Here is a 26408-nt window from a genome sequence, read left to right on the forward strand (position 1 = left end):
GGGTAAAATATGTAAGTTAATTATTGCAGAATCTCAGAACCAACCTAAAATGGATCTTACCGCCTGTTTTTAGAGCAGGGTCTACAATATGCCAAGTAAACCTGATCTGAAGCCTATATAAATTGTGCATTTCCTGCTTCATGTGAACCCAGCCTAAAGCTTGATTTAGACTTGTCCACAACTGTGTGTAGCCGCCAACACTTACCCACGATGCAAAGGGGTTGATGGGTTAACTGTAGGTTGCTGACAGGGCGATATGCACACCTCTCAAATTTCAACATCATGTTGTGCGGAGATGCACATTGCATGTTGATTGGTTGATATGACTTCCTGTTGATGCTTTGTTGTCTGAGTGCTCCCTAGCCAGAACATTAACATTCACAGAAATATAAATACAACAGGTGTGCAACCATCTCCAAATGAAAGATACATACATTCCCTGACATGCAGTGTCACAGAAATCTAATGCAGCCTTAAGTCATATTTTAGGGATTTGTTATCTAGTCGATCACAACATAATTGTAACATCTTTTGATGTAATTGAAGAATAGAACTTCTACTGAGCACCATTACAGATACTTTTTTGTTATAATTTAGTATAAAAAGAAATCTAAATAGGTCAAACTTTTCTTCCCTAGATAGTGTTGAATGAAATACAATGTCATGGCTAGTAATGTCAAACATTCTTAAGAGGTCACAGAAAATGACAGTGTTGAATCAACTACAATGCCATGACTAATAATGTCAAAAGTTCTTAAGAGATCATAGAGAATCATCAGAAACTATTTTTGACCAGAAAATGTATCAGCTGAGGCTGCAAACAAAACAAAATGTACATCTCCCCACTCTCCAGTACTATTACAACAACAAGGCAGCATGGTCAGACTGAAATACATTTAAAATCTTTTGGACAGAATTTCTGGAGCTGTCCAGCCACTACTTTTTAAAAGATTTCAGAAAAAACCTCAACAGTTTTTAAATGTATAAAGAAGATATGCCACAATCACTCTTAAACCTATTAACATTTTATTCTCCTTCAAAAAAGCCTTACCTCCTCCTGAACTTAAACCTTTCTCTCATACAACTAATTATTAAAAGACATGAAGAGCAATAGTAATATACATGCACAATCGGCTGAATCTTTCCAAAAATCTTTACATAACTAAGCTGCAATAACAGGAAAAAATATGAATTGATCCAACTTTGAAATCTCAGTGAAGTTACCAGAAGTAGCTTTAAGTTCTGAGTATGCAGCACTGACCTTTAAAGATTTTGCAAATTTATCACAATCTCCTTCATAGAACTCAAGGACCTGAGAGACAAAAAGGAGGCATGAAAGTGTATGCTCTAGTACAGGGGTCTTCAAACTGGGCCCTTTTATGACTTGTGGATTTCAACTCCCAGAATTCCTCAGCCAGGCATGCTGGCTGAGGAATTCTGGGAGTTGAAGTCCACAAGTCATAAAAGGGCCAAGTTTGAAGACCCCTGCTCTAGTATTTTACCTCATTTATTCCAAATTTATGCCATTTGTACTTATAAACTATTGTTTTTACCACATTTACCAAAATTACAAAGTGACCAGTCCCATACTCTTAGTTAAAGAGGCAAACAGTTTCGTAGTTTCACAGTAATATGGAAAGCTACTTAAATGGAAAGCAAAGGCCAACTAATCAATTTCCACTGCAGCTGCAATTTTTTTTACAAAACAAGTAGATTTTTATCTGATTCACCAAGGCACTTACATGAAAGTGCATGAGGGTACTATTTCAAAATATATTTTATTCATGGCTTGGCTATTAATAAAGTCTTGTATATTAAACAAAAAGACTCTGGGTGGTCAAATTCTTCTGCTGACAGAACTGTTTCTGCAAATGAATCCAAGATTTGTAATTTTCTATCTCCCTGAAATCCCCAAAATCTCCTCAAACACTGAAAGACTCTATAGCAATCTAGAGGTGGAGAAGCAAAATTTTACTTTTTTTATACCAGCCTCCAACTAGTGTGCCTTTGGATTCCAACAGTGCTAGCCCCCAGTTTTTATTTTTTTAAAAGGAAAAAAATATAAGACTGAACTCAATTAATACTTATTTCCATGTCCACCTGTCAAATTTTGATTTAAATTAAAAAAAAAGATCTGATGGGTCAGTAACTGTATTTGAGAAAATACAATGTATTTTTCTGGTTGGTGGCAGTCAGTCAGATGTTTAGGCTGGATTTAGCATTTTTATCCACGTATTGAATACTTTCCAAGGACCCATATTATTATTATTATCTGTTCACAACAATGTGAAGTCACAACTGCCCGTTCTTTCACTTTTGGCTTTCATACACATTGAGTTCTTCCCAACAACCTAGGATGTGGTAATGTATTGGTGTAGTATATGTGCAGATCCACACATTATGGCCTTTTGCAACTGATGGGTGGAAATGTTGTCAATGCACACATTTTCTAAGTGCCCTCCATGATTTTTTGGTATGGCACCCCGTGAGCCAATAACCACTGAGAGCACCAGTCAGTTTATGCCATAATCTTTCAACTTCTATTTTCAGATCTTGATACTTTGTGATCTCCAGTTCTTTGTCTCCTATTTTACTATCCCCTGATATTGCCACATCAATTATCCAGACTTTCTTTTCAATCATGATTATTTATACCTGATGTTTTATAACCCAAACTTTACTTTTGTTTTTCGGTCCAAACTGTCCAATTTAACTAATATCCAGTTAATTATTTCAGCAATGTATCATATCAAAGGTATGGCTCAGATATTGATGGCTTTGATAGTGTTTCCACCATTCAACTGTGTCTTTAACAATTTTCTCACTATTGGATGTATTTCTCACTAATCACATCAAGCTTAGAACTTGCAATTTCCTGGTTTCTAGCCAGCACCTTTGCTACTACACCAAACTGGCTCTCATATTGCCATTGTATAGCCAAACCTATACTACTGATTCATTTACTGTAAATCGATATGACTCATCTAGAATAAGTGAGGTCCAATAACCAAGCAGAACTTTTAAATAAACAATATGTATATTAAAATACTTTGCACTGTCCATTAGATTCTGAATGTTTTAATATAAAACTCCTTAGCAACTGTTGATAAAATAAAATTTAAAAATTGAATAGTTCATTCACAATAGCATAAAATAATGGAACAGAAGATATAATCATAAGCTATTCTGTCAGCAATTAGCATAAGTAATATAATATATATAGTAAAATAATACTTTAGAACAAAGCAGCATAGTTTCTCTTTTCTTATGTAATGATAACTAAGGAAACCAAAGAAGGGCTTATCTGAAGTCAGTGGAATCATGTGTTTTAAGTTCAGTATACCTAGAAAAAATATGTATACTGTCAATGGTTTAAGCTATCTTTTATATGAACTCTAAGTTACATTAATAAATAAAAAGTCAGCAAGATACATGTTATACACTGTTAATAAAAGATGATTCAGGAGACTGACAAACATTACTCGTTATTCCTATTTCATGTTTGCTGCAAACAAAAACAAAACTAGTGAAATATCTATGGATACATTCCCCCACTGCATTCTACTAATTTTTCATTACCTTGTCCATTCTTCTAGAATGATGCTGTTAATGGTAAGTGCATACCAATATGAAAAGGATGCCCTCAAATTAAACTCAAATCTTGGAAAGTGCAAGGGGGGGGGAGGAATCTTGCAGCATGTTGTAATTAATCTGCCACTGCATTCTTCCAAAATTTTTTTCCTCAAATTTTCAATGTATCCAGTAGTTTCTAGATAATGCCACATTCGAATATCAACCAGAACCATTTCTGCTAGCTTTCAAGATCAACCAAGTTCTACTAAGTGCTACCACCTGCTGAGAACAAATCACAAGGCAATGTCCATTCTACACAGAGAAAGTGTATCATGTAATTATAAAAATTCTGCCCCTAATGTATGATAAGAAAGGGAGCATGAATATCACCTATTTTGATAATAACTAAGCAGGCAAGGGCATACCACATCTGAAAAACCCTGCCAAGAAAACTGCAGGGACTTGTCCAGGCAGTTTCCAAGAATTGATCATGGCTGAATAGAAGAAAAGTAAACCACTTTTATACTTACACTTTATTGATTAAATGAGTCACATAAAATCCAATAAACATGTCACTTACAATAAATAACAAGGAATATGCTGATCAACCCAATTTATATACTATTTCTTTATTTATTTATTTTAGAATATTGGACTTATTGGAACCTCTGAAGTATTTAAGACTAAAATATTTCAATTTATTAGCATTTTTAAAATTCCAAATATTTTTTTCTGAAAAAGTTAATACTTGGGTATGAATGGCAACAAGAGTAGCTTTTATATCTGGTTAATGTATAACATGCTTATTGAAATTTCATATTCCTATTAGACATTAATATCACTATGGTTATCCCATCGACTTCAGTTTCATAGAAATATTGCACCATCACCAAAAAGATACACACATACTGATAATAAAAGTAACAACCTGTTCAGGAAACTCTTTCTAGTCAATGTTAGTGCAAAACACTGCATACTGAGTTCACAGAAACTATATGCACAAAATATCTCAATCCTGCTGCCAGTTCATTAAAGCACTAACAATTAAGACAAAATAACTTCATGAAAAGTGAAAACAATAAAGCTATAAGCTATGTACTGTACTCCATTTATACTATGTTCAAAAGGGTTCTGTTATATTGCCTTATAAATTATTACATATTAAGGTACAATATTTCAGCAAATTGACAATGTCCAAGATCAGATTATCATATTGTTTTTATTGTGTAATGTGCTACCTTTGATTTTGATTTAAGCTTTTACTTTTCCATTTACTTTTAGAATGGAATTGAAAAACAACCCAACCAAAATCACAGGCATGTTTTAAAAATATTTTATCTTTTTCTCTATAGCGTGCAACATTGTCTTTCAAGTACAATTTCAAAAGTTAGAATCTACTTTACAATAAGTATTGCAATTCAAATAAACAATTTAAAATCTAATACTGAAAGATCATTTAGACAAAAGTATATGTACACTACTACCTCAGATTCTACAAAAACAAGCATAAACGGATAACAGTAATAAGGCTTTTGTCAAATATATATGTGATATATGAATATATATAAAATATTTTATTTTATTACATTGTTATGAGGTATCCTTATTTTTAAAAAAATGAATTTTAATGTATAAAGCAATCTTAAAATTGTTTAAAAGGACTCAAAACCAGTGTCTATAAAATTATGTCAAATAGCATAAAGTATAATCTGGAAGAGCTGTAGTAAGTTGAAAGCAGTTAAGTCTGTCATGACACAATTACTTCAGCCACAAGTAAGATTCCAGGGGAAAAGGTTTGGATCTTACCATTTCTGTATAATAAAGGTAAGCAAAAAGATGTACTAAAATACTTTTGTAGAAATATATTTTGAGTATTTGGGGAATAGGGCTGGATAACTCATTCACTGTCAGTGACAATCACCTCTCAAGATACACTTCAGGCTTTTAAAGAGAAATTAGTTTAATTCAAAAATTTCATAGCTTATAGAATCACAATTATATATGTTTAAAGACAAACAGCCGGTTGTACCTTTCCTTACTTCTATATGTTTGAGACAAGAGCTCTATAACCCTGAGCTGTTCCACATTGCTTTACATAGCTTCATACAAATCAAGGATATACATGTGCAAGTCCTCCATATCTTTATTGCACCTAGTGGTGTTCTGGCCCATACCCAGCACATCACACACACACACCCCAAAAATGTCCTTTCATATTTCTATTAATGCGTTGGTGGAAAAACACACAAAGATACCGACTCTGCTCCAATTCCCCTGAAACAAATATTCCGACCTCTTATTATTTTCTTATTATTTAAAATAAATTCATCGGGTAGGATGCATTATTATTCTAGTGCCATTCTGAAGTCCGCCTCGAAAAAGGGGACCGGGAAAGAAAAGGTTACTTATGCTTCCAGAGAAAAGGTTACTTATGCTTCCAGCCACCCATCCATCAGATGGGGAGAGAAAGAGAGAGAGAGAGAGAGAGGAGAGTGAAGTTCGCACTCAGCCACCTGAGCGTGTGATAAGAAACGAAGCCCGGATTAAGGGGGCTCGATCAGCCACGAAAAAAAGGCTACCCCGGCTTTTAAAAAAAAAAAAAAGAGTGCCGTTTATTCGCGGAAGACTCAAGCAGAGAAGCAGCGAGCAGCCCACATCCCACCCCCACCCCCAAGACGTATTTCAGGTAACGTCTGAGAAGTAGACCCTTGACCGCAGCCTCGCCTTGTTTTTTTTTTTTCATCTTGGGGGGAGGGGGCAGCGGGGAAGTGGAGAAAAATCGCCCACCGGAAGCGCCCGCGTGCCCCCAATCTGAGGCCGCAGGACTGAGGGGAAGGAGTGGGGGGGGCAGCTACTAACGCTGACACCGCCCCCCCGCCGCCGCCGCTCGCCTTCCCGTTCTCATTAACTCAGCAGGGGAGGTGGTTGGCCGGCCGGCCGGCCAGCAGGCGAGGTGGGAGGCGTGCCCCCTCTCTCCGCGTGGAATGACCGAGTGGGAATGAATATCTCTCGCCTCGGCGAGCGGGGAAGCGGCGGCAAGTGGAAGGGGGCGGCGGCGGCGGCGGCGGCTGGAGGGAGAAGGGGGAGCAGCACTGCAGAGAATACAGGACCCGCAGCAAGCAGGAAACTCACCGCGTCTTCTGCTGAAGGAATCCCGGCTCCTCGCCTTCGTCTCGGCGTTCACCAAGCACCGCCGCGCTCCCCCTCCCCCCCTCCCTTTTTTTTTTTACATCTTCTCACAGCCACCACCCCCCTCCCCTTTCCCCCCCCCCCGTCAGCTCCTTCTCCTTTCTGGGTCGGGGAGAGCTCGCGCCCGGCGGGTCCGTTGGGGTTGGAAGTTCGTTGGCTCCCCGCGAAGGAGCCCCCACCCCTGGCGGACGGTTGTCCGCGAGAGTCCGGGAGGTGGGAGGGGGGGAGCGCAGAGACTGAGCAGCCGGAGGAGGAGGAGGTGTGGGGGGGGTGGAGAAGGGAAGGAGAAAGCGCGGATCTTTCCTCGGCACAAAGCTTCACAATAGACACGGCGCGAGAGAGCGCGGCGCGCGCGTGTCGGTGCGAGTGTGCCGAAGGCGGGGCTTTCTCGGGCCGGCTCCCGCACTCTCTCCCGGAACGGGGGGGGGTGGTGCGACCGCTCAAGGGGGAGAGGCCGGCGAAGGTGTTGTTTGCGCAGCCACCTGACCGGCAGCCCCTCACCGCGCGGCTCTTCAGACTCGGGATGAAAGGAGGCGGACGCTGAACAGCCTCTTTTCCGATGCCAGGCACACACGCACCCCCGCGTACACGGTCGGGTGGTACAGGCTAGCTTTATTCTCCTAAGGGGGCTGAGACGCGAGGGAGGTGGCGGCGGCGGCAGGGTTTTATTGCGGCTTTCCCTAAACCGGCTTCTCGCAGCCAATTAGAAGAAGAAGAGGAGGAGGAGTTGGCGTTAGATCCAGAGACGTCGGACGCAGAAGACTCTTTGCAAGAACGGCGGTCCGGGAGAGTTACGTTTAGAGCCCGGTCGTCGCAGGCTAAGCGTTCGTAGGGCTTACCGTCCTGCTTCATTTTTCCGTTGGAGCACTGTTTGAATGAATGAATGAATGAAAAAAGAATTAAAATGCTGTAGTTTGAATACTGCAGTCCTTCTGTCATTATACAGTTGTGCTAGGAATACAACACCCTGTCCAATTACGGGTCAAACCGCACTGAGCTCGGTAGTATTTGCATCTCCTTTATGGGTAAGATTGTACTGTGAAACTTCACGGGAGTCCACTAATTGCGGAAGGAAGTCTGCAGTAATCTCCAGCCTCAATTTATTTTCCAATCTAGTTGGACAATGTGCTTTGCTGTCCGTTCTGAAACCGGTTTTAATAATTTAATAGTATTGAATTTCAGCAAGGCTACAAATAATCTCAACACTTGCCTATATTTATTGAATAAAATGGTATCGGACTGACAACCGACTGCATTTATACGTAATCAGATACTTATATGTCCCACGGATTTATCCTGTATTTCAATTAATACTTACATATTCCACTATAATTCTGGAAGCAACTGAGCCTATCTTCCTTGAACAATGCTCAAGATATATGCTCTGAAATTTTACATGTCGTTTATTTTTATCCAAAATGTTAAGTTTTTGGAACTCATTCGTGCTTTCTGAATGATCACAAAAATGAACCAGTAAATTCCTAGTCATTGGGTGCCATTCTTTTTACTAAATCTCGAACTGCACCCTAATGCAGTTATGTTAGATCTGTTGCCAAAACGGAACGAACATTTTCAGTACGTATCTGCGCCCTGCAATTAACGTTGCAAGAATTATTTGGTGTCATTTAGAAACATCTTTAGTAAAAGATTTTCGCGTTGGACCCCAGAGGACATTGACACTTATTTACATTGCTGCATTTCAGAACTGGGACCAGTTAATAAAAAGACGGACTTTGTTTGCAAGTGACGAATATTAAAAACGTTCATGCCCTTTTATTTTGGAATAAAAGGAAAGACGACCATTATTGTTGTGGGATAAAAAGAGCGAGATTTGGTTAGTTATAAAGATGCCACAAATCTTTTTTTTTCCTTCATCCAATGTATATAGCTGTGGTGCTTACAGTCTCTCCTGTTACGAGTATCTGAACTAATCCCGAGAAAATTAATGCAAACTAATGTGTATTAAAACTACGGTTTTCCGCAAACAACTCTCTCAAAGGCAACAGTCTCGAGATTACGCTAAACTCCTCCATCCGTAGGCAGGGATTTGTGTACTGGTTAAAAGTCCTTATCCGCTCAAACTTAAAAAGCCTAAAGCTCAATGACTCCCATCACAATTGTATTTGGACAGAAGCCTAAAAATAGGTACATTTTTTTTTATTTTTGCACTTTTGATAAGCCCAGTTCAGCCCAAATTGAGGAAAGTCCAGAAAGAAAAAAGAATTGTTTTACGCAGCTGCCAGGACTCGCTGGGGTTTTGTGTGTGTGTTTTTTTTTCCCCTCACGCTCCGCCCCCCTGGCCGAGGGCCACTTCCGTTCGGGTAAGATGTCGGCCGCCATCGCTGCCCTCGCGTCATACGGGGGCTCAGATTCTGAGTCCGACTCGGGGTCGGATGCTGAAGGAAGGCCCGGCCTTTCCGCCCAGGTCGCCGGGGCCGACGCTGTCCTTCACTTGGCGGGGCCGCCGCCCTCTGCGCAACAGGCTCTGCTGCCGGTAGTGGACTCGGCCCCAGCGGTGTCAGTGAAGGTAAGAGCTGGCCGGCCGGGGTCGTACGAATCTCGCCGACTCGAAGTAGAAAACAACCGTTTTCCTGTCTTGGATGGGAGACTTGGCATTGCCGGCCCCTACCGATTGCTTGACGCTGTGGGTGTTTTCCTCCCTCGCGTGCATGGCTTCCTCCAGAAAGCCGCGAGTGTCAATTTTATAGCGGCGCAACGGTGGAGAGTCCGTAGGGAAAGCTTATTCCACCTTTTGAAGAGTCTATTGGTCGTGATAAAGCAGGGGTCTTCAAACTTGGCCCTTTTATGACTTGTGGACTTCAACTCCCAGAATTCCTCAGCCAGCTTTGCTGGCTGAGGAATTCTGGGAGTTGAAGTCCACAAGTCATAAAAGGGCCAAGTTTGAAGACCCCTGTGATAAAGGATTGTGGGAAAGGGGTGGTGATCAGCCTTGCACGCTCAGAATATGGGTGGATGTTTAAAAACATGGTTGGTTTAGCTTCAGCAATCAATGGGAAGGGAGGGGGAGTGTAAATTTAACTTTACAGACCAGCATTGACCTTCACGATCCTATTGCTTTCACGTCTTTGTATCTGAGGCATAGCATTGCAAACGAAATCCAACAGTTAGTTTGGGTTATGGAACGAGATCTCTGTTACTCTCCTCCTCCTCCTCCTCCTCCTCCTCCTCACCAGCAGCGGCAACTTCTCTCTTATCACGTGATATTATTTTTGTGATAACTAGTACCGAAGGAAACTCAAAAGTATTTGAAAGTCAAATACTTTGGCCACCTAATGAGAAGGAAGGACTCACTGGAGAAGAGCCTAATGCTGGGCAAGGTTGAGGGCAAGAGGAGAAGGGGACGACAGAGAATGAGGTGGCTGGATGGAGTCACTGAAACAGTAGGCGTGAGCTTAAATGGACTCCAGAAGATGGTAGAGGACAGGAAGGCCTGGAGGAACGTTGTCCATGGGGTTGCGATGGGTCGGACACGACTTCACAAATAACAACAACAACAAAGTACCGAAGGCTGTTGGAAAAACTCCTTTATAGAGTCACCCTAACTTAGTTTGTAAAGATCAGTTATGAAGACATTGACAAAAGAGTGTGCATGCTAATTATTAAACAGATAAATAACTTTTTGCATAAGTTGTGTTACTGGCACATGAAGCTCTCCACATAATCTTTATACCAATAAAACGTTTGATTTTATGTATGTATGTATGTATGTATGTATGTATGCATGTATGTTCAGTTGGGCAAAATGGTGCATAAGAGAACAACAGTTTTTGAACCAATGTACCTCAAATAGGGCTAATTTAAAGAATGCATCCAAATTCCAGGTCCCCTGGGTCCTGTGAGATTGGAATTTGGCAAAGTTGTGGCTGCTTCAGTGCTCCCCTGTTATTGTAGTCAGCTTTCATCGCCTGGTCATCATTTCTAACCCTCCATGACAGTTTCCTACAAGGAAACTGGAAAGAAGTTAGAAGTCACTCCCACTTCCACTGCTTTTTTTCCTAACTTTGGGCATATAGTTTCTCAGTTGGTAAGGAAATATCTTTGAAACTACCCAAATTGTCACAGACTGTCTGCTGGTCATGAATTTAAGACAGCCATCTTCTGTCCTCATATTTATCCATGCATTTTCTGTTTACCTGTTTTGCTTTGGAAGATGGGTAGATCTGTTTTTACATGGCAGGTGTGGGTTGATTGAGCTATCAGCTAATTTGGGGGGGGGGCTTTCCTAGTTCAGCCATCTGTATGCTTAAATGTTTGATTTACTTAATATGTAAATATCAGTGAATATCCTATTTGCAACTCAATTTTCAGGGTCTTTATCAGAATATTGCATGGACCAATCTCAGAATTTTCATTTTTCTTAAATTTGGAAGTGATGACTGCTATTCATCTTACTTAGATTTAGTTATATATGGAGTCTAAGAATATTTCTGAGCCAGAAGAGTTCTACCAAAAAAATAACTTTCTTTACTATGTATCATGTAAAAGTGCCAGCTTTTATTCACAAGTGTATAAATGTACATACGGAGAGAGAGAGAGAGAGATCCGAGTCTAAAAATGCGAATCCAACTCAAGACGGGCGCAACGAGTCCCGCCCTTGCAGGATCGGAATGGTGTGGCTACACGAACAAGAACTGCAGTCCTTGGAAGGGAGGAATCCCCAGCACATCCTGTACAAGGCCCTAAGATGGGCACCCGGACCCAGCAAAAGGGGGGAGGTTGCGAAACAAGAGCTACTAGCGAGCCAATCTATGGACATTCAGACTCGGACACGAACCAGGCAGAGAAGGAGAGCGACTATGAGTGAGGAAATGACTTCCGAGCTTACAAACATGCGGGACAGTTAGAAACTATACGGTCAATTGGGGCAGGGCACATAAGCAACCGGCCTTATAAGCAATCTCCCGGAACTCCGGCTTTTTACTCTGACAAGTTAAGTGTATCAGCGCATTAAACAGTTTTGGTTTATGTTTTATCCTGGTGGTGTTATTTTTTTATTTATTTGTGTGTGTGTGTGTCTATATATATATATATATATATATATATATATATATATATATATATATATATATATATATATATATATTATACACACACACACACAAATCCCAAGCATATTTACTTAAAAGTATAAAATCTTCGAACACTGGGATGGATTAAAAACAGTCATTTATTGTTAAAAGTTCATAATAAACAATAAAAAGCAACCGTTTAAAACATAAGCTTTTGCTGGTCCTCTGCCAGCATCATCAGAGAAAGCATTGAAAGACTGTTTGTAAGCTTGTTCGGTTCCGTGCTCTGCTCATTGAGCGCGTGAAGGACCCTGCTCTAGCCAATCGTGATTGTTCTGACTGTCTTGCATCGCTTTTCTCGCAATCTGTTGAGTCAACAATTGATCTTCTACAAGCTTACAAACAGTCTTTCCAACCTTCAGTGCTTTCTCTGATGACGCCGGCAGAGGACCAGTGAAAGCTTATGTTTTAAATGATTGCTTTTTATTGTTTATTATGAACTTTTAACAATAAATGACTGTTTTTAATCCATCCCAGTGTTCAAAGATTTTATACTTTTAAGTAAATATGCCTGGGATTCGTCTCTCTCTTTTTGGTGAAAATGCAGATGAAAACTCTTACACTGAAGCACTCTTTCGATGGAATGGCACCATCGGGCTGTGGCGGAGATGTATCACGATGTCTGAAAACTCTCATTGGTATAATTCACCAGGTTTCAGTCAATTCCTTCCAAACCTCAACACCACCAGCAGTATAACAGGTGAGATGGTCACAAAGTGTGTCAGCTTTTCTTTTTTGGATCAATTCATGGAAAAATACAAAGATCCTGGGAATCATAATAGTGGCATTGATCTGAACCGAACCTATCTCTGGCGCTTGCAGTTTCTCCTGCCTTTTGTCAGTTTAGGACTCATGTGTTTTGGAGCACTTATTGGAGTCTATGCTTGTGCTTGCCACAGTCTCTATCCTGCCATTGCCACTGGAGTTCTCCACTTCCTAGCTGGTTTGTGCACACTGGGTTCAGTTGGCTGCTATGTAGCTGGAATTGAGCTGCTCCATAAGAAACTACCTCCTCCTCCAGTGCAAGGCCAATTTGGCTGGTCCTTCTGTCTGGCTTGTGTGTCAGCACCTCTGCAGTTCATGGCCGCTGCCCTTTTCATCTGGGCTGCACGCACAAACAGGAAAGAATTCACACTTTTGAAAGCCTACCGAGTGGCATAATAAGATCCCCGTTTTTCCTCAAGTCTCTAATTTTCATAGTTTTTTTTAATCTCCTTGCTGTTTTTATTAGTTATTTATCTGTTTCAGAGGATGCATGCTTCTAATTACATTTATTGAAATGGCTTGGAATTAAAGAGACGTAGACACCAGATTTTGAGGAATTGCTTTTTCTTGCCAGAGATCTATAAGATTTCAACACATTTTTAAAATACATCTAAACTTCATCTGCAAAGCCAACATAGGATCCTTAAGGGGATGAAAGGTCTTGATGAAATTAAAATGGATAGAATGTGTATCCTTCTGCCAACCTAGCAGTTCGAAAGCACGTAAAAATGCAAGTAGAAAAATAGGGACCACTACGGTGGGAAGGTAACAGCGTTACCGTGCGCCTTTGGCGTCTAGTCATGCCGGCCACATGACCACGGAGACGTCCTCGGACAAGCGCTGGCTCTTCGGCTTTGAAACGGAGATGAGCACCGGCCCCTAGAGTCGGAAACAACTAGCATGCATGTGCGGGGGAACCTTTACCTTTACCTTTTATGTATGTATATGTGTGTGTGTGTGTGTAACACCAGGATGAAACATAAACCAAAACTGTTTAATGCGCTGATACACTTAACTTGTCAGAGTAAAAAGCCGGAGTTCCGGGAGATTGCTTATAAGGCCGGTTGCTTATGTGCCCTGCCCCAATTGACCGTATAGTTTCTAACTGTCCCGCATGTTTGTAAGCTCGGAAGTCATTTCCTCACTCATAGTCGCTCTCCTTCTCTACCTGGTTCGTGTCCGAGTCTGAATGTCCATAGATTGGCTCACTAGTAGCTCTTGTTTCGCAACCTCCCCCCTTTTGCTGGGTCTGGGTGCCCATCTTAGGGCCTTGTTTTTATCCATCCCAGTGTTTGAAGATTATGTGTATGTGTTTGTGTGTGTGTGTGTGTGTGTGTGTGTGTTATGTTCATTTGCTAATCCCAGATTAGTTGATGTTTTATGCAAAGGAGCTTAATGAATTGCTGATAAGTTCTGTCCTTTTTAATCCTTTTATTAAAGAACCAAAAGAGGACACTCATTCGAACTCCAAACTTTTTTCTTTTAATGCACAGGGAGTAAATTAAGGAATATAGTTTTCATTACCATGAATCATCCCCTGCATAAATTGTTTTTACATACAGATGCTTTTCTACTTTTGCTGTTTTAACACTAGACAAGGTTTTTATTGAAAAAAAATTATATTTGTCAAGACTTTTATGTCATATTTTTCAGCCAGACCTAATTTCAAATGCTTCTTGTTTCAAACTTAATGTTAAAGAAATAATGCAATATATAATCCTCATTTTAAAAAGTAATCTTTTTCTCTATATTTATTTATTTATTTATTTTATTTATATATTAACAGAATCTGCACAAAAATACCTACATCCTAAGTATCCGGAGTACTTGTCTTAATGGACAGTGCTGAGTTTTATAAGCAGATGCAGCTAGTGCAATATAGTTATTAGAGAATATTAGACAAATTGGAACTCTGGTTTATTCTGAGTAGAACAAGCCTCATTAAAATGTGGTTGTCTTGGGTTTCTTTCTCTGGGTTTATTCTAAAGGTAGGAAAATAGAGTCTTTAATTTGCATGCCACATTAAACAAGTGAAGGATAGAGCCATTACGATTTAGCATGACTTGAGAACCAGTTGCAAGTTTGTTTACTATAGCTTGATAATACAAACAATGTATCATTAAAGCTGTTTTCTCCAACATCCTATATGAAGATAATAAAACAGACATTTCTGAACATTATGACTATTTGAAGCAGAATTAATTACATTTGGCACTGTAACCAGAATTAAAACACTATATCTGATTATAATTTCCTATTATGTTCATGGTGACAGTAACATCAATTACCTGATTAAATTCTTCCGGAACAACATAGTAATTTTCAAGCTGTGTTCTAGAGAATGCTAGAATTATTCAAGAGCTTTTATGTGGACATCAGTTTGCCATTTTCAAAACTTTGTATATGTTTCTTTCTAAGCCCTTTTGAAAATGATTCAAATTTCAGAACCTGTTTGTCATGCAGTATGCAGAACCTCTGTTGCTCCATGGTACTGCTTCGCACATGGGGGTAGTCATTCATTTCTGTGGATTATGAGGAAGAAGGTGCTGGTAGGGATAAAAATGGAAATGGAGCTTAAAGACTGTGTCTAAGGGCATCTTTAGCTTCTGCTTTTCTAGCACAGGCACATGACAAGCTGCTGGCTTTTCCAAGGTAGTTCAGGATAAAATCAAAGGTGTTGGCTACTTTCAGAAGTCAAAATCGCATCTGAGTGAGTTAAGCTCCTGTGCCAATTTAATATCATATCCTAGCTATGTTTATAATTCATTATGTTCCCCAAACCAGGGTGTACCAACCAATGTTAAGCAGGTGAATTGCCCTAATACAATAGGACTTTGCTTTCTTATCTTTAGCTTTCTGCAATACTACAGCGATTTGGAGATGTGCAGAGTGGGGGGACAGATATTCTATTGTTATTCGTCACCCCACCAGCAATAAACACTCACTCCAATAAGTGCTTCATGCTGACAATTTGCAAAGACATTTAATAAAGAAGATGATAGTTGTTGAGGGCAGGTTTTCAATCTAATTGCAGAAGGTAGCTTTTCTTTTCAATGGCAGCCCTTTGGCCATAATGGAATTTTGGTTCAGAGGGTGTACGAAATTATCACTCAGGGAAAGAAGCTAAAGAATCTCCATTCATTAATGGAAACATTTATGATGCACTTTGGCATCCAGTGGTTTAAAACCACAAGGTTGTGTAATGTTGATCCTCAAGGAAATTTTAACACCCACAAAAATAATGCAGTAGCTAAATAAGCTGCCTCAGGTGGTTGTGGAATTTTATTTTCTGTGATCCCTTTATAGAGAAACTATCTTCAGTAAACATTGATATAAAGAGATTGTTTTGTCTATAATTTTAATAATTCAAGTCAAATTACAGAATTATTCAAGTACAAGAAACAGGCATGTAGATAAATTCTTTTTATTGTATTATCTTGAAAGTAAATACTCAGTTTAAGGGGTGAGAAAAAAGGGTAAAGTAGGCCTTCAGTTAGATTAGCTTTGAGGAATCTGTTTAAAACTTTTGCAAAATAGAAAATGATTTCAAATTACCTAGTATTTTATAATAAAGGAATGGGGACAGGAAATTTATATCTGAATTGAACAGTGGATTGGTGATAGATTTCTGTTAACATAATTAGTGTTTAGGTTGTTGTTGTTTTTCCCCTTCATAGATTACTACCTTGTCATGGTGAAGGGGCTTGCGTAATTCAATGAAACTATGAGCTATGCCGTGCAGGGTCACCTAAGACGGACAGGTCATAGCAGAGAGTTCTGACAAAACGTGATCCACTGGAGAAGGAAATGGCAACCCACTCCAGTATCTGCCATGAAAACCCTATGGACAGTACCAAAAGGCAAAGCGATATGACACTGGAAGATTAGCCCCTCAGGTCGGAAGGTGTCCAATATGCTACTGGGGAAGAGCAGCGGGCTAGTACTAGTAGCACCAGAAAGAATGAAGCGACTGGGCCAAAGCTGAAAGGACGCTCAGCTGTGGATGTCTCTGGTGGTGAAAGGAAAGTCGGATGCTGTAAAGATTTTTTCTCCATAGGAACCAGGAATCTAAGATCCATGAATCAAGGCAAGCTGGACATGGTCAAACAAGAGATGACAAGACTGAACATCGACATCTTAGGAATCAGCAAACTAAAATGGACAGGAATGGGTAAATTTAATTCAGATGACCATCAGGTATACTACTGCGGGCAAGAATCCCTCAGAAGAAATGGAGTAGCCTCCATAGTCAATAAAAGAGTAGGAAAAACAATACTGGGATACAATCCCCAAAATGACAGAAAGATCTCAGTTCAAATCCAAGGCAAACCATTTCTATGAAGCCCTACAGCACCTTATAGAACTAACACCAAAAAATGATGTCCTTATCATCATGGGGGATTGGAATGCTAAAGTAGGAAGCCAAAAGATAACTGGAATAACAGGCATGTTTGGCCTTGGAGTACAAAATGAAGCAGGGCACAGGCTGATAGAATTTTGTCAAGAGAATATGATGGTCATAGCAAACACTCTTTTCCAACAACCCAAAAGATGGCTCTACACATGGACATCACCAGATGGTCAACACAGAAATCAGATTGATTATGTGCTCTGCAGCCAAAGATGGAGAAGCTCTATACAGTCAGTAAAAACAAGACCAGGAGCTGACTGTGGCTCAAACCATGAGCTTCTCGTTGCGAAGTTTAGGCTTAAACTGAAGAAAGTAGGGAAAAGCACTAGGCCACTCAGGTATGAATTAAATCATATCCCTGTTGAATATACAGTAGAGGTGACAAATAGATTTAAGGAATTAGATCTGATAGACAGAGTGCCTGAAGAACTATGGACAGAGGTTCGCAACATTCTACAAGAGGTAGCAACTAAAACCATCCCAAAGAAAAAGAAATGCAAGAAAGCAAAATGGCTTTCTGAGGAAGCTGCAAATAGCTGAGGGAAGCGAAAGGCAAGGGAGAAAAAGAAAGATACGCCCAATTAAATGCAGAATTCCAGAGAATAGCTAGAAGAGATAAGAATGCCTTCTTTAATGAACAGTGCAAAGAAATAGAAGCAAACAATAGAATAGGGAGGACCAGAGATCTTTTCAAGAAAATTGGAGAGATGAAGGGAACGTTTCATGCAAAAATGGGCATGATAAAGGACCAAAATGGCAGAAGAGGTGGCAAAATTACACAGAAGAACTATACAAGAATCAGCTTAATGTCCCTGATAACCATAATGAGGTGGTCACTGACCTTGAGCCGGACATCCTAGAATGTGAAGTGAATTGGGCCTTAGAAAAACTGAGCAACAACAAAGCTAGTGAAGGTGACAGTATTCCAGCAGAGCTATTCAAAATCTTAAAAGAAGATGCAGTAAAAGTGCTACACTCAATTTGCAAGCAAATTTGGAAAACTCAACACAGGATTGGAAAAGATCAGTTTACATTCCAATTCCAAAGAAAGGCAGTGCCAAAGAATGTTCAAATTATCACACCATTGCACTAATTTCACATGCTAGTAAAGTTATCCTTAAAATCCTACAACCTAGACTCCAGCAGTATGTGGATCGAGAACTACTAGAAGTACAGGCAGGATTTCGAAGAGGCAGAGGAACTAGAGATCAAATTGCCAACATATGCTGGATTATGGAGAAAGCTAGGGAGTTCCAGAAAAACATCTACTTCTGCTTCATTGACTATGCTAAAGCCTTTGATTGTGTGGATCACAACAAACTGGCAACTTCTTACAAGAGATGGGAGTACCAGACCATCTTATTTCTCTCTTGAGAAACCTATATGTGGGTCAAGAAGCAACAGTGAGAACTGGACACGGAACCACTGATTGGTTCAAAATTGGGAAAGAAGTCCGGCAAGGCTGTATACTGTCGCCCTGCCTATTTAACTTATATGCAGAGCACATCATGAGAAAGGCAGGGCTAGAGGAATCAAAAGTTGGAATTAAGATTGCCGGGAGAAATATCAACAACCTAAGATATGCAGATGATACACTCTAATGGCAGAAAGTGAAGAAGAACTAAAGAGCCTCTTGTTGCGGGTAAAGAAGGAGAGTGCAAAACTTGGGTTGAAACTTAACATTAAGAAAACCAAGATCATGGCATCCGGCCCTCTCAATTCCTGGCAAATAGATGGGGAAGAAATGGAGGTAGTGACAGATTTTATTTTCCTGGGCTCCAAGATCACCGCAGACGGGGACTGTATCCAAGAAATTAAAAGATGCTTGCTCCTGGGGAGGAAAGCAATGGCAAATCTAAACAGCATACTAAAAAGCAGAGACATCACCCTGTCAACAAAAGTGCGTATAGTCAAGGTTATGGTCTTCCCAGTTGCAATGTATGGCTGTGAAAGTTGGACCATAAGAAAGGCTAAGCGCTAAAGAATTGAGGCTTTTGAACTATGGTGCTGGAGAAGACTCCTGCGAGTTCCTTGGACTGCAAGGCGATCAAACCGGTCAGTCCTAGAGGAGATCAACCCTGACTGCTCTTTAGAAGGCCAGATCCTGAAGCTAAAACTCAAATACTTTGGCCACTTAATGAGAAGGAAGGACTCACTGGAGAAGAGCCTAATTCTGGGAAAGACTGAGGGCAATAGAAGAAGGGGATGACAGAGAATGGGGTGGCAGGTTGCAGTCACTGAAGCAGTAGGCGTGAGCTTAAATGGACTCCAGAAGATGGTAGAGGACAGGAAGGCCTGGAGGAACGTTGTCCATTGGGTCATGATGGGTTGGACACAACTTTGCAGCTAACAACAACAACGGGTTTTTTTGACAAAAAGACAGTTTCTTGCTCATAGGTCTAAGGCATGATAAGATTTTTTTGGGGGGAGGGAATAATGTACTTATTTAAGTTCTGTTTATAAAATAATTTTCTATGGCTTTTTTTCTTTGTGTGTTTTCTTTTTACATATATATGTGGAAATACATACTCATTTCGGTATTGCCTTTTGGGAAAAGCAATGTCATATCAAGTACAGAAAAGGAAGAAATAGTAATAGTTGAAAGAAATGAAATCTATGGCAAAAAGAGAAGAGAAGCTTAAATCTATTTTAGACCAAATCTTTTTCATCTCAATCTATATTTGTGACTATACATAAGCTACTTATATGTTGCCTTTTATTCTTTGAATTTGTTGCCTCATGTATTGGAAAATCTCATCAAAGTCCATCTAGGCACAACTTCTTCCTTGCAACCTACATTTTTTCTTCATATATTAATTTTGCAGTTTGATCCTGTTTAATAGTCTCTAAGTTACTAAACCACCTCAACATTAGTTCTACTTAGACTGAGTTGTTATGGGTATTTGGGCCATCTATTGTTTTATGTGACATTGGGATTATATATTTGTTATTTTGTTTTTATCTTGTGAGATGTGTTTAAATTGAAAAAGAAATAAACTTTCAGTTTAATAGGCCTTGGTTAGATGAACTTTGGATGCAGCTGAAAAATTCTGTCCATACTCTGTAAGCTTCTGTGCATACATAAAATCTGATTCACTATTTTATACTACATAAAATCTGATTCAGAATTAAAAGGCAATTTTGCTTTAAAGCAGATTTTGATTCAATTCCTTAAATCAAGAGTTTGTCATAAAACATAAATTGACTACATAATTCTGCTTTCCTTGGTACTGAATCTCTGTGTTAGCATTAGGTAAATGCAGCGATGAATTGAAGTGGGGTTTTTTTGTTTTTTTTAATAGGTTAAATTTTCATCACAAGTATAGGAAAGCAGCTATTTTTCAAAGATTCTGTTAGTGTTTGGAGAAGTTAACTGGTTTTTAAGGGAAATGGTAAATGTTTTTGATAATAAGGTCCAAGTCTTTTTATTCAAACCTATGTATTTATTTAGCATATAGCGTAACATACCTGGACTTACAACATACATTGATTGACATGTCACCTAAAATAAAAATAATGAAATAAAATAATGAAATAACATGAATGTTAAAAAGATCTGTATTCAGATACCAACGTCTAGGCCATTAACCATTGAAGCACAGGCTTGTTTATCTGAAAAAAGTCAGATACTGTACCAGTGTATGCTCTCAGCTGGCCACAGCGTGATTTACAGTTTGACGTGGACCCCAGAATCACACTGAGGGGAGGATGCTATACCCCTTTTATACACAAATCCTGATAGACGCCATGTGAGGTGCAAATCCTGTTCAGGATTTTCCACTGCTGGCGAGGTAGTTCAAAACCTGGCACTTTTGTATGGGGTCATCTATATGCCGTTCTGTGTCTGGGGTTCAGCAATCCATTTGGCTTTCCATTAGGAATCGATGTTGAATGAATGAACCTTGTCAAAGTACAAGCACGTATACATTGAGATTGGCTGAGCCTCCCTTCGTGCCCCCCCACCACAACTCACAGTGACAACAAACCCACCATCTTGTTACACCATGTGAGCTAATTGCACAACACACCAGCCTCGCAAGTCAATCATACATATAATTATAAAATTATTTCCCATTCAAGAGCCGAACAGCCCATGGATAAAAGCTGTTCTTCAGCCTGTTGGTACGGCTGGCTATACTCCTGTATCTCCTACCCGATGGTAGGAGAGTAAAGAGATACCAACCAGAGTGTGAATCGTCCCTGAGAATTTTCCTCACTCTTCCAAGGCAGCGAGCCCTGGCGATGTCATCCAGTGGTGTCAGGGGACAGCCCACAATGTCTTGTGCTGTGCTCACCGCCTTCTGTAATACTTTCCTATCTGCGGCTGTCAGGCCAGCATACCAAACCACAATACAGTGCGAGAGTTGTTAAAGTTGTTAAGCCAATGTTGTGCACGTGCCAGTAGTGGCTTCTTAGATTTGAGCCTTCCAACTGATAAATGGGGAAGGTCGGTGTGCTCTAGTAGGAGAAAGTTGTTCATACTTTTCCTGCATTCTCTCACTAGTGCATCTTGCCTTCGCAGAGCTGGCAGTTCCCTGTGGTTCAGAACAGGAAGCCAGCAAATAGGAGTGGTTTTAATACAGCCGCTTATCCTCATGGTGTCATTGGGCGTGGTGTCCAGCTTACTAGTATGACGGCTGTTAAGCCATATAGGGGCACGGTATTCTGCTGCAGAGTAGACCAGCCCTAGTGCTGTTGTTCTGAGGGTGGCAGCTGAAGGTCCCCATTTGGTTCTGCTTAATTTCTGGAGGATGTTGTCCCTAGTATTGATTTTTGCCACCATATTCTCTAGATCTGTTTTATAGGAAAGAGTCGGCTCCAAATTATAGCCATCAAAGCTATGCAATGATTAAAGTAAAACCTGGAAAAGTTGTACTGATGAAATACTATTGTCTTAACTACTATTTATTTGGTCTTTGATGCTGATATTTGCTTTAATTCTAATAACGTTGAAGTTCCCTCCTTGGGCCTTCTTTATTGCTTTAATTGGTTTATATAGGGGACAGCCTCCTGTAGGATTTAAGAGAATTATGTTTGCCAACCACACTGTGGAGTTGCTGGTTCTCTGAGCATGGTAGTTTGGTTGTAAATGTTTTGTTATCCAACTAGCTTATATCTTCAATGCTAGAAGGGAGTGGCATTTGCTTTCTGTTTATATACAGTAGTTTGCCCTGTCAGTGTTGGTGAGGCATTCTTTTCTCCTTGTAATTCTTTGATGAGGCAGTTTACTCCTTGATTATTTGTTTGGAGTTAATCTGGGTGTTAATCCCCACTTATCTGGGTGTTAATTGCTGGTGAGATGTTCTGGTCTTTATTTTTAGCTTTTTTATTGTCTTTTTTGAATGGAGTTAAATATTGTTTCATTAAGGTTCCAGGAATTCCCAAGCATTTTTGGATTTAGTTGGTCTCAGATGCTCACAGTTTCCCAGTTAAAATGGGTTAAGTTGGTTATAGTTAAGTATGATATAGTTACGATATGATTGAGAGATCAATAAAGACTCCACAATTCAACCTCAAACTAATATATCCTATTGGCAGGTAGACTATGGTAAATAAACTGTTATCCTAACCTAGAAAAGTCCTACTGCAAAAAAAATAAAATATTTTTTTCAGATGCCAGTTTTATAGGAAGCTTATATAAAAGTTGCTTTGTTAGTGTCCTATTCATATCATATCATAAGATCTTAGAGAATGTGAAGTAGAATTTTCTAATCAAGCTAATATAGAAGATGTACTGTTTGCCAAGTATGTCCATTACAACTATGTTTAATTTTCCAGGAAGATGTGGAAACAGGGCTTCATCTTGATCCAACCACCAAGGAAGTTCAATATAATCCGAAGTATGACACCATGTTTGCACCAGAGGTAAGTAAATTAGCTTTTTAACATGAATTGCTTTCAGTTTATCATAAAACCATAGATGTAAAGTTAGAAGAGGGTCTGGAGATCATTCCAGTCCAATCCTGCTCAGTGAAGGAATTTGCTGTTGCATCCTATTATACATCCACCACCTTCAGAGTATTTCATTGTTTAAACGCTCTGACTGTTAGGATATTTTTTTCTGGTGTCTAACCAAAATCCACTTCTGTATAGGTTAAACCCATTCATTGATCCTGTCTTGGTTTCTGAATCTACTCTGAACAATTCGTCCCATCTTCTACATGACAGCTGTTCAGATAATTAAAGACAGTTGTCACTTCCCCCCCCCATTCTTCTCTGTACCCATATCTCCAACTGTTCTTATAAATTTTCTTTTCATCCTCCTTATCACCTGTCCTCTGCGCATGCTACAGTTTGTCTGTGCCTTTTTTTAAAATGCAGTGGGCAGAATTAGAGATGATATTTTAACTGCAACACAGTCTAGAAATGAACTATGACTTCTTCAGCTTGACACTATAATATTAGCTGATATTGTTCAATAAGATGTGGAAAAATACTGTTAATTATGAAATAATGTATACACAGTTTTGTATCATCACCTATTGTATTTAAGTATGATTTCTTCAGCTGGAAAGTAGTTGAAGAAATTATAATTTTAAAATTGAGGCTGGAAATTAGGTCTTTATTTTATAACTGTTCAGTACACTAAATGCTACACCAAAATGACTAATAATTACAATGCTTAATAGAGTGTGGACTATGAAACTGGCAAATCTTTCTCCTTAAAATAATTTTTTCTAACTAAAAATTCAGATTTCAGATAATTAGGTAAACATTTCAGAAAAGCACATAGTTGAAAGGTACCTGAGAAAACATCAAGTCCAAATCCTTGTTTGGTGTAAGATTCTTAAGCACTTGGGACAGCCATCCAGCCTCTGTTTGAAAATCTCCAGTGAAAGAGAACATGCTACATATTCAGGCAACCCATTCTGCTGTTTGACAGCCCTTACTGTCAAGAAACTTCTCCCAATATCTGTCTTGAATCTACTCTGTAGTTTTATTCCATTCGTATTAGTACTACCCTTTTTGGAGCAACAAAGAACAAGTGTATTCCTCCTAAGTATAGCAGTCTTTTGGATATCTAAAAATTGCTACCATATCTCCTCTCAGACCGTTTTTCTGCAGATTTTATTTGTTACTTGTTTTATACAATATCGTTTCTTAAAACTGGAAATAGTAAAGCTAAATAATGGAGTTCGTGTATATAAAATACATCTGGTCTGTTTATAATACTCTAGTTATTTCACTTTTCACTTGGAAATAGCAGGCAAGATGTGGGGGAAAGAATGATCTTATTCATAGCTTTATAATCTCATAGCCAGATGTTACTTTTACTTCTTTCTCTTGCATTTATGAAATTACACAGTAGGTGAAGTATTGGGGACTCTCTATTTTATCTTTATCTTTTAATCAGTTAAATGCTAGATCTGTACCCTTGAAGAATGCTAATTTTATCAACGGATGAGAAAGCAGTGTTAATTCTGAAGGATTCTTGGCGTGATCAATTAGGAAATGCACTGAACTGATGCATTGAAGATATGTCTAATAAATGCCCATATTTAATGTGTTTTTGTGAGTTTCATAAATGCCATATTTTTGTAATAAACATATTCTGTAATAAATAAATAATGTTTCCTGGCAAAAAGCAGCAGTATTCCTTATATTTGCAATCCTTTTTCTTCTTAAATCCTACAAAAAATAAACAGACATTTTTTTAGCTAAAATAAAATTATGGGAAGAAAATTTGAATGCAAATTTTTACTACGTAAAAGCTCTCAAATACCCAGGTTAATTTTTTTAAACATAAAATTGAATATTCCTCAGGAAAAAAAACTCCTCCAGGAAAAAGCAGCTACCATGAGTATAGATAATCGTTGACTTATAGCCAGTTGCTTAGTGATGGTTTGAAGTTATGGTGGACCCCCAAAAAGGTACTTATGAACATCTGGGGTGAGGGGGTGCAGTCACATGATTGCATTTTATGGCCATTTGCAGTGTCCTGCAGTCAGATGAACATGATTTATTACATTTTTTTTTGCCGGAAACCATTGTTTACTTATGGAGAATGGGTTCACTTAACAACCACAGCATTTGCTTTACAGCCACAACATTCGCATAACTACCACTGAATTTGCTTACTGATCGCCACATAACAGGTCATAAACTTGGGCATAGTCACATGATGATTCATTTAACCTCCAGCACGACCTTAATTCTGAGCAAGTTATAGCTGTAAGTCAAGACTATCTGTATACAGTTTCATTTGTCCCAATGTAAATAGCTATCAGTTGTGAAAGCATGGCTGTCAAAACTCAAAACGGTTATTTTTTTGTACATTTAATGCATTTTTTTGAGATACTGCTGATCTGCATTCCCGAAAATAAACAGTATGAAAAAATTATATTAAATGTAAAATGTACAAAAAATTGCTATGATTTTTGCTGGTTAATAATATCTATTATTTGATTAGTTTGATCTTAGATTTTAACATGAGGGAACAGGGGAATGGTTCAAAATGCAAAACATATCTGATGTCTCCAGAGGATGAGGAAATAATACATGAAATGAATCTCATTAAGTGTTGCAGTTTTGATTATTTTTTTTGTCATGTGGCTTAAGATTCATATAGTGGGCATCTCTGCAGGTAGAATAACTGCCTTATATTAATAGCTGTAGTTAATTTATGAGGAATATACACACCTTTCATCTGATCAGTGCTTTTGCACTCCATTATTGCCTGCTTTTCTCACTGAATTTCTCTCGAAATTGTGCACAGCTTTAGTAGAATGGAATATATTATAGCCAGATTCTTATCTGCAGGCATATATGCCTCTCTCTGGTGGATAAAGAGGGCTTTCCAGAACTGATTTAGATGCATACAATAGGGGTAGGATAGTATGAAGGAGATTGCCGTTGCATAAACGGAAAGTAAAATTGAATGTAGTATCTTAGCACCGACATGAAGATAACTTGCAATCTAAACATTACAATGCAATCAATTAAATATTGAATGAAGTCTGATAGGGTTAGAATCAGACTGGTGAAGAGTGGAAATCTAAATTGCTCTCATCTACAGATGATGGGAATGTGGTGACTTCTGCAGATCCTACTTCTCTCTTGCAGTGATCTGTCACCAGGGTTGGAAATATTGAAAAATGTGTTATGTCTTAGCATGGTTCACAGGAAAAAAAAATCAGTTAAAGCTTTCAGTAGAAAGCACAGAAAATCTTGATTCAGACCACCCTATTGAGACAAAAATAGGAAATCCATAGTAACTAAAACTCCGAGACAGCCCAGAGATAACATATAATGAATTCCTCCCTGGCTCTATAGCAATTATATTTAGCTATAAAATGCTCCAATTTGTAAGTTTTGGAACATTGTTAGAGAATGTGGGGTATACTTGGAATAATACTTGACAACTCTAATGCTACAGTGTG

General features: G+C 39.1%; 3 protein-coding genes across 4 annotated transcripts in view; 2 read left to right on the top strand and 1 right to left on the bottom strand.

Annotated features, from left to right (window-relative positions):
• WASF1 (WASP family member 1) overlaps positions 1 to 6766 on the bottom strand; it is a 50781-nt gene extending 44015 nt beyond the window's left edge. Inside the window, exon 1 of the mRNA XM_083358943.1 lies at positions 6706 to 6766. The gene's annotated coding sequence lies outside the window, so the exon portion shown is untranslated. The remainder of the gene's footprint in view (positions 1 to 6705) is intronic.
• A 2299-nt stretch (positions 6767 to 9065) lies between these two features.
• CDC40 (cell division cycle 40) overlaps positions 9066 to 26408 on the top strand; it is a 45591-nt gene continuing 28248 nt past the window's right edge. Inside the window, exons 1-2 of the mRNA XM_083374879.1 lie at positions 9066 to 9289; positions 22807 to 22893. Of these exons, the coding sequence (XP_083231005.1) occupies positions 9089 to 9289; positions 22807 to 22893 (288 nt within the window). The 5' untranslated portion in view covers positions 9066 to 9088. The remainder of the gene's footprint in view (positions 9290 to 22806; positions 22894 to 26408) is intronic.
• LOC310631537 (claudin domain-containing protein 1-like) lies at positions 12387 to 13387 on the top strand. Of its 2 annotated transcripts, XM_083348045.1 has the most exons (2): positions 12387 to 12504; positions 12553 to 13387. In XM_083348045.1, the coding sequence occupies exons 1-2, from the start codon at positions 12471 to 12473 to the stop codon at positions 13011 to 13013; spliced, it is 495 nt and encodes a 164-aa protein (XP_083204171.1). In that variant the 5' UTR covers positions 12387 to 12470; the 3' UTR covers positions 13014 to 13387. The 2 variants fall into 2 exon arrangements, with proteins under 2 accessions (XP_083204171.1, XP_083204170.1); XM_083348044.1 differs by having other exon boundaries at positions 12387 to 13387.

Source organism: Vipera ursinii, assembly GCF_947247035.1.
Source record: "Vipera ursinii genome assembly, chromosome: 1".
Classification (NCBI taxonomy): Eukaryota; Metazoa; Chordata; class Lepidosauria; order Squamata; family Viperidae; genus Vipera; species Vipera ursinii.

Excerpts from the sequence above, each read along its gene's own strand:
- LOC310631537 (XM_083348044.1), top strand. The coding sequence starts at position 12,471 with ATGTCTGAAAACTCTCATTGGTATAATTCACCAGGTTTCAGTCAATTC.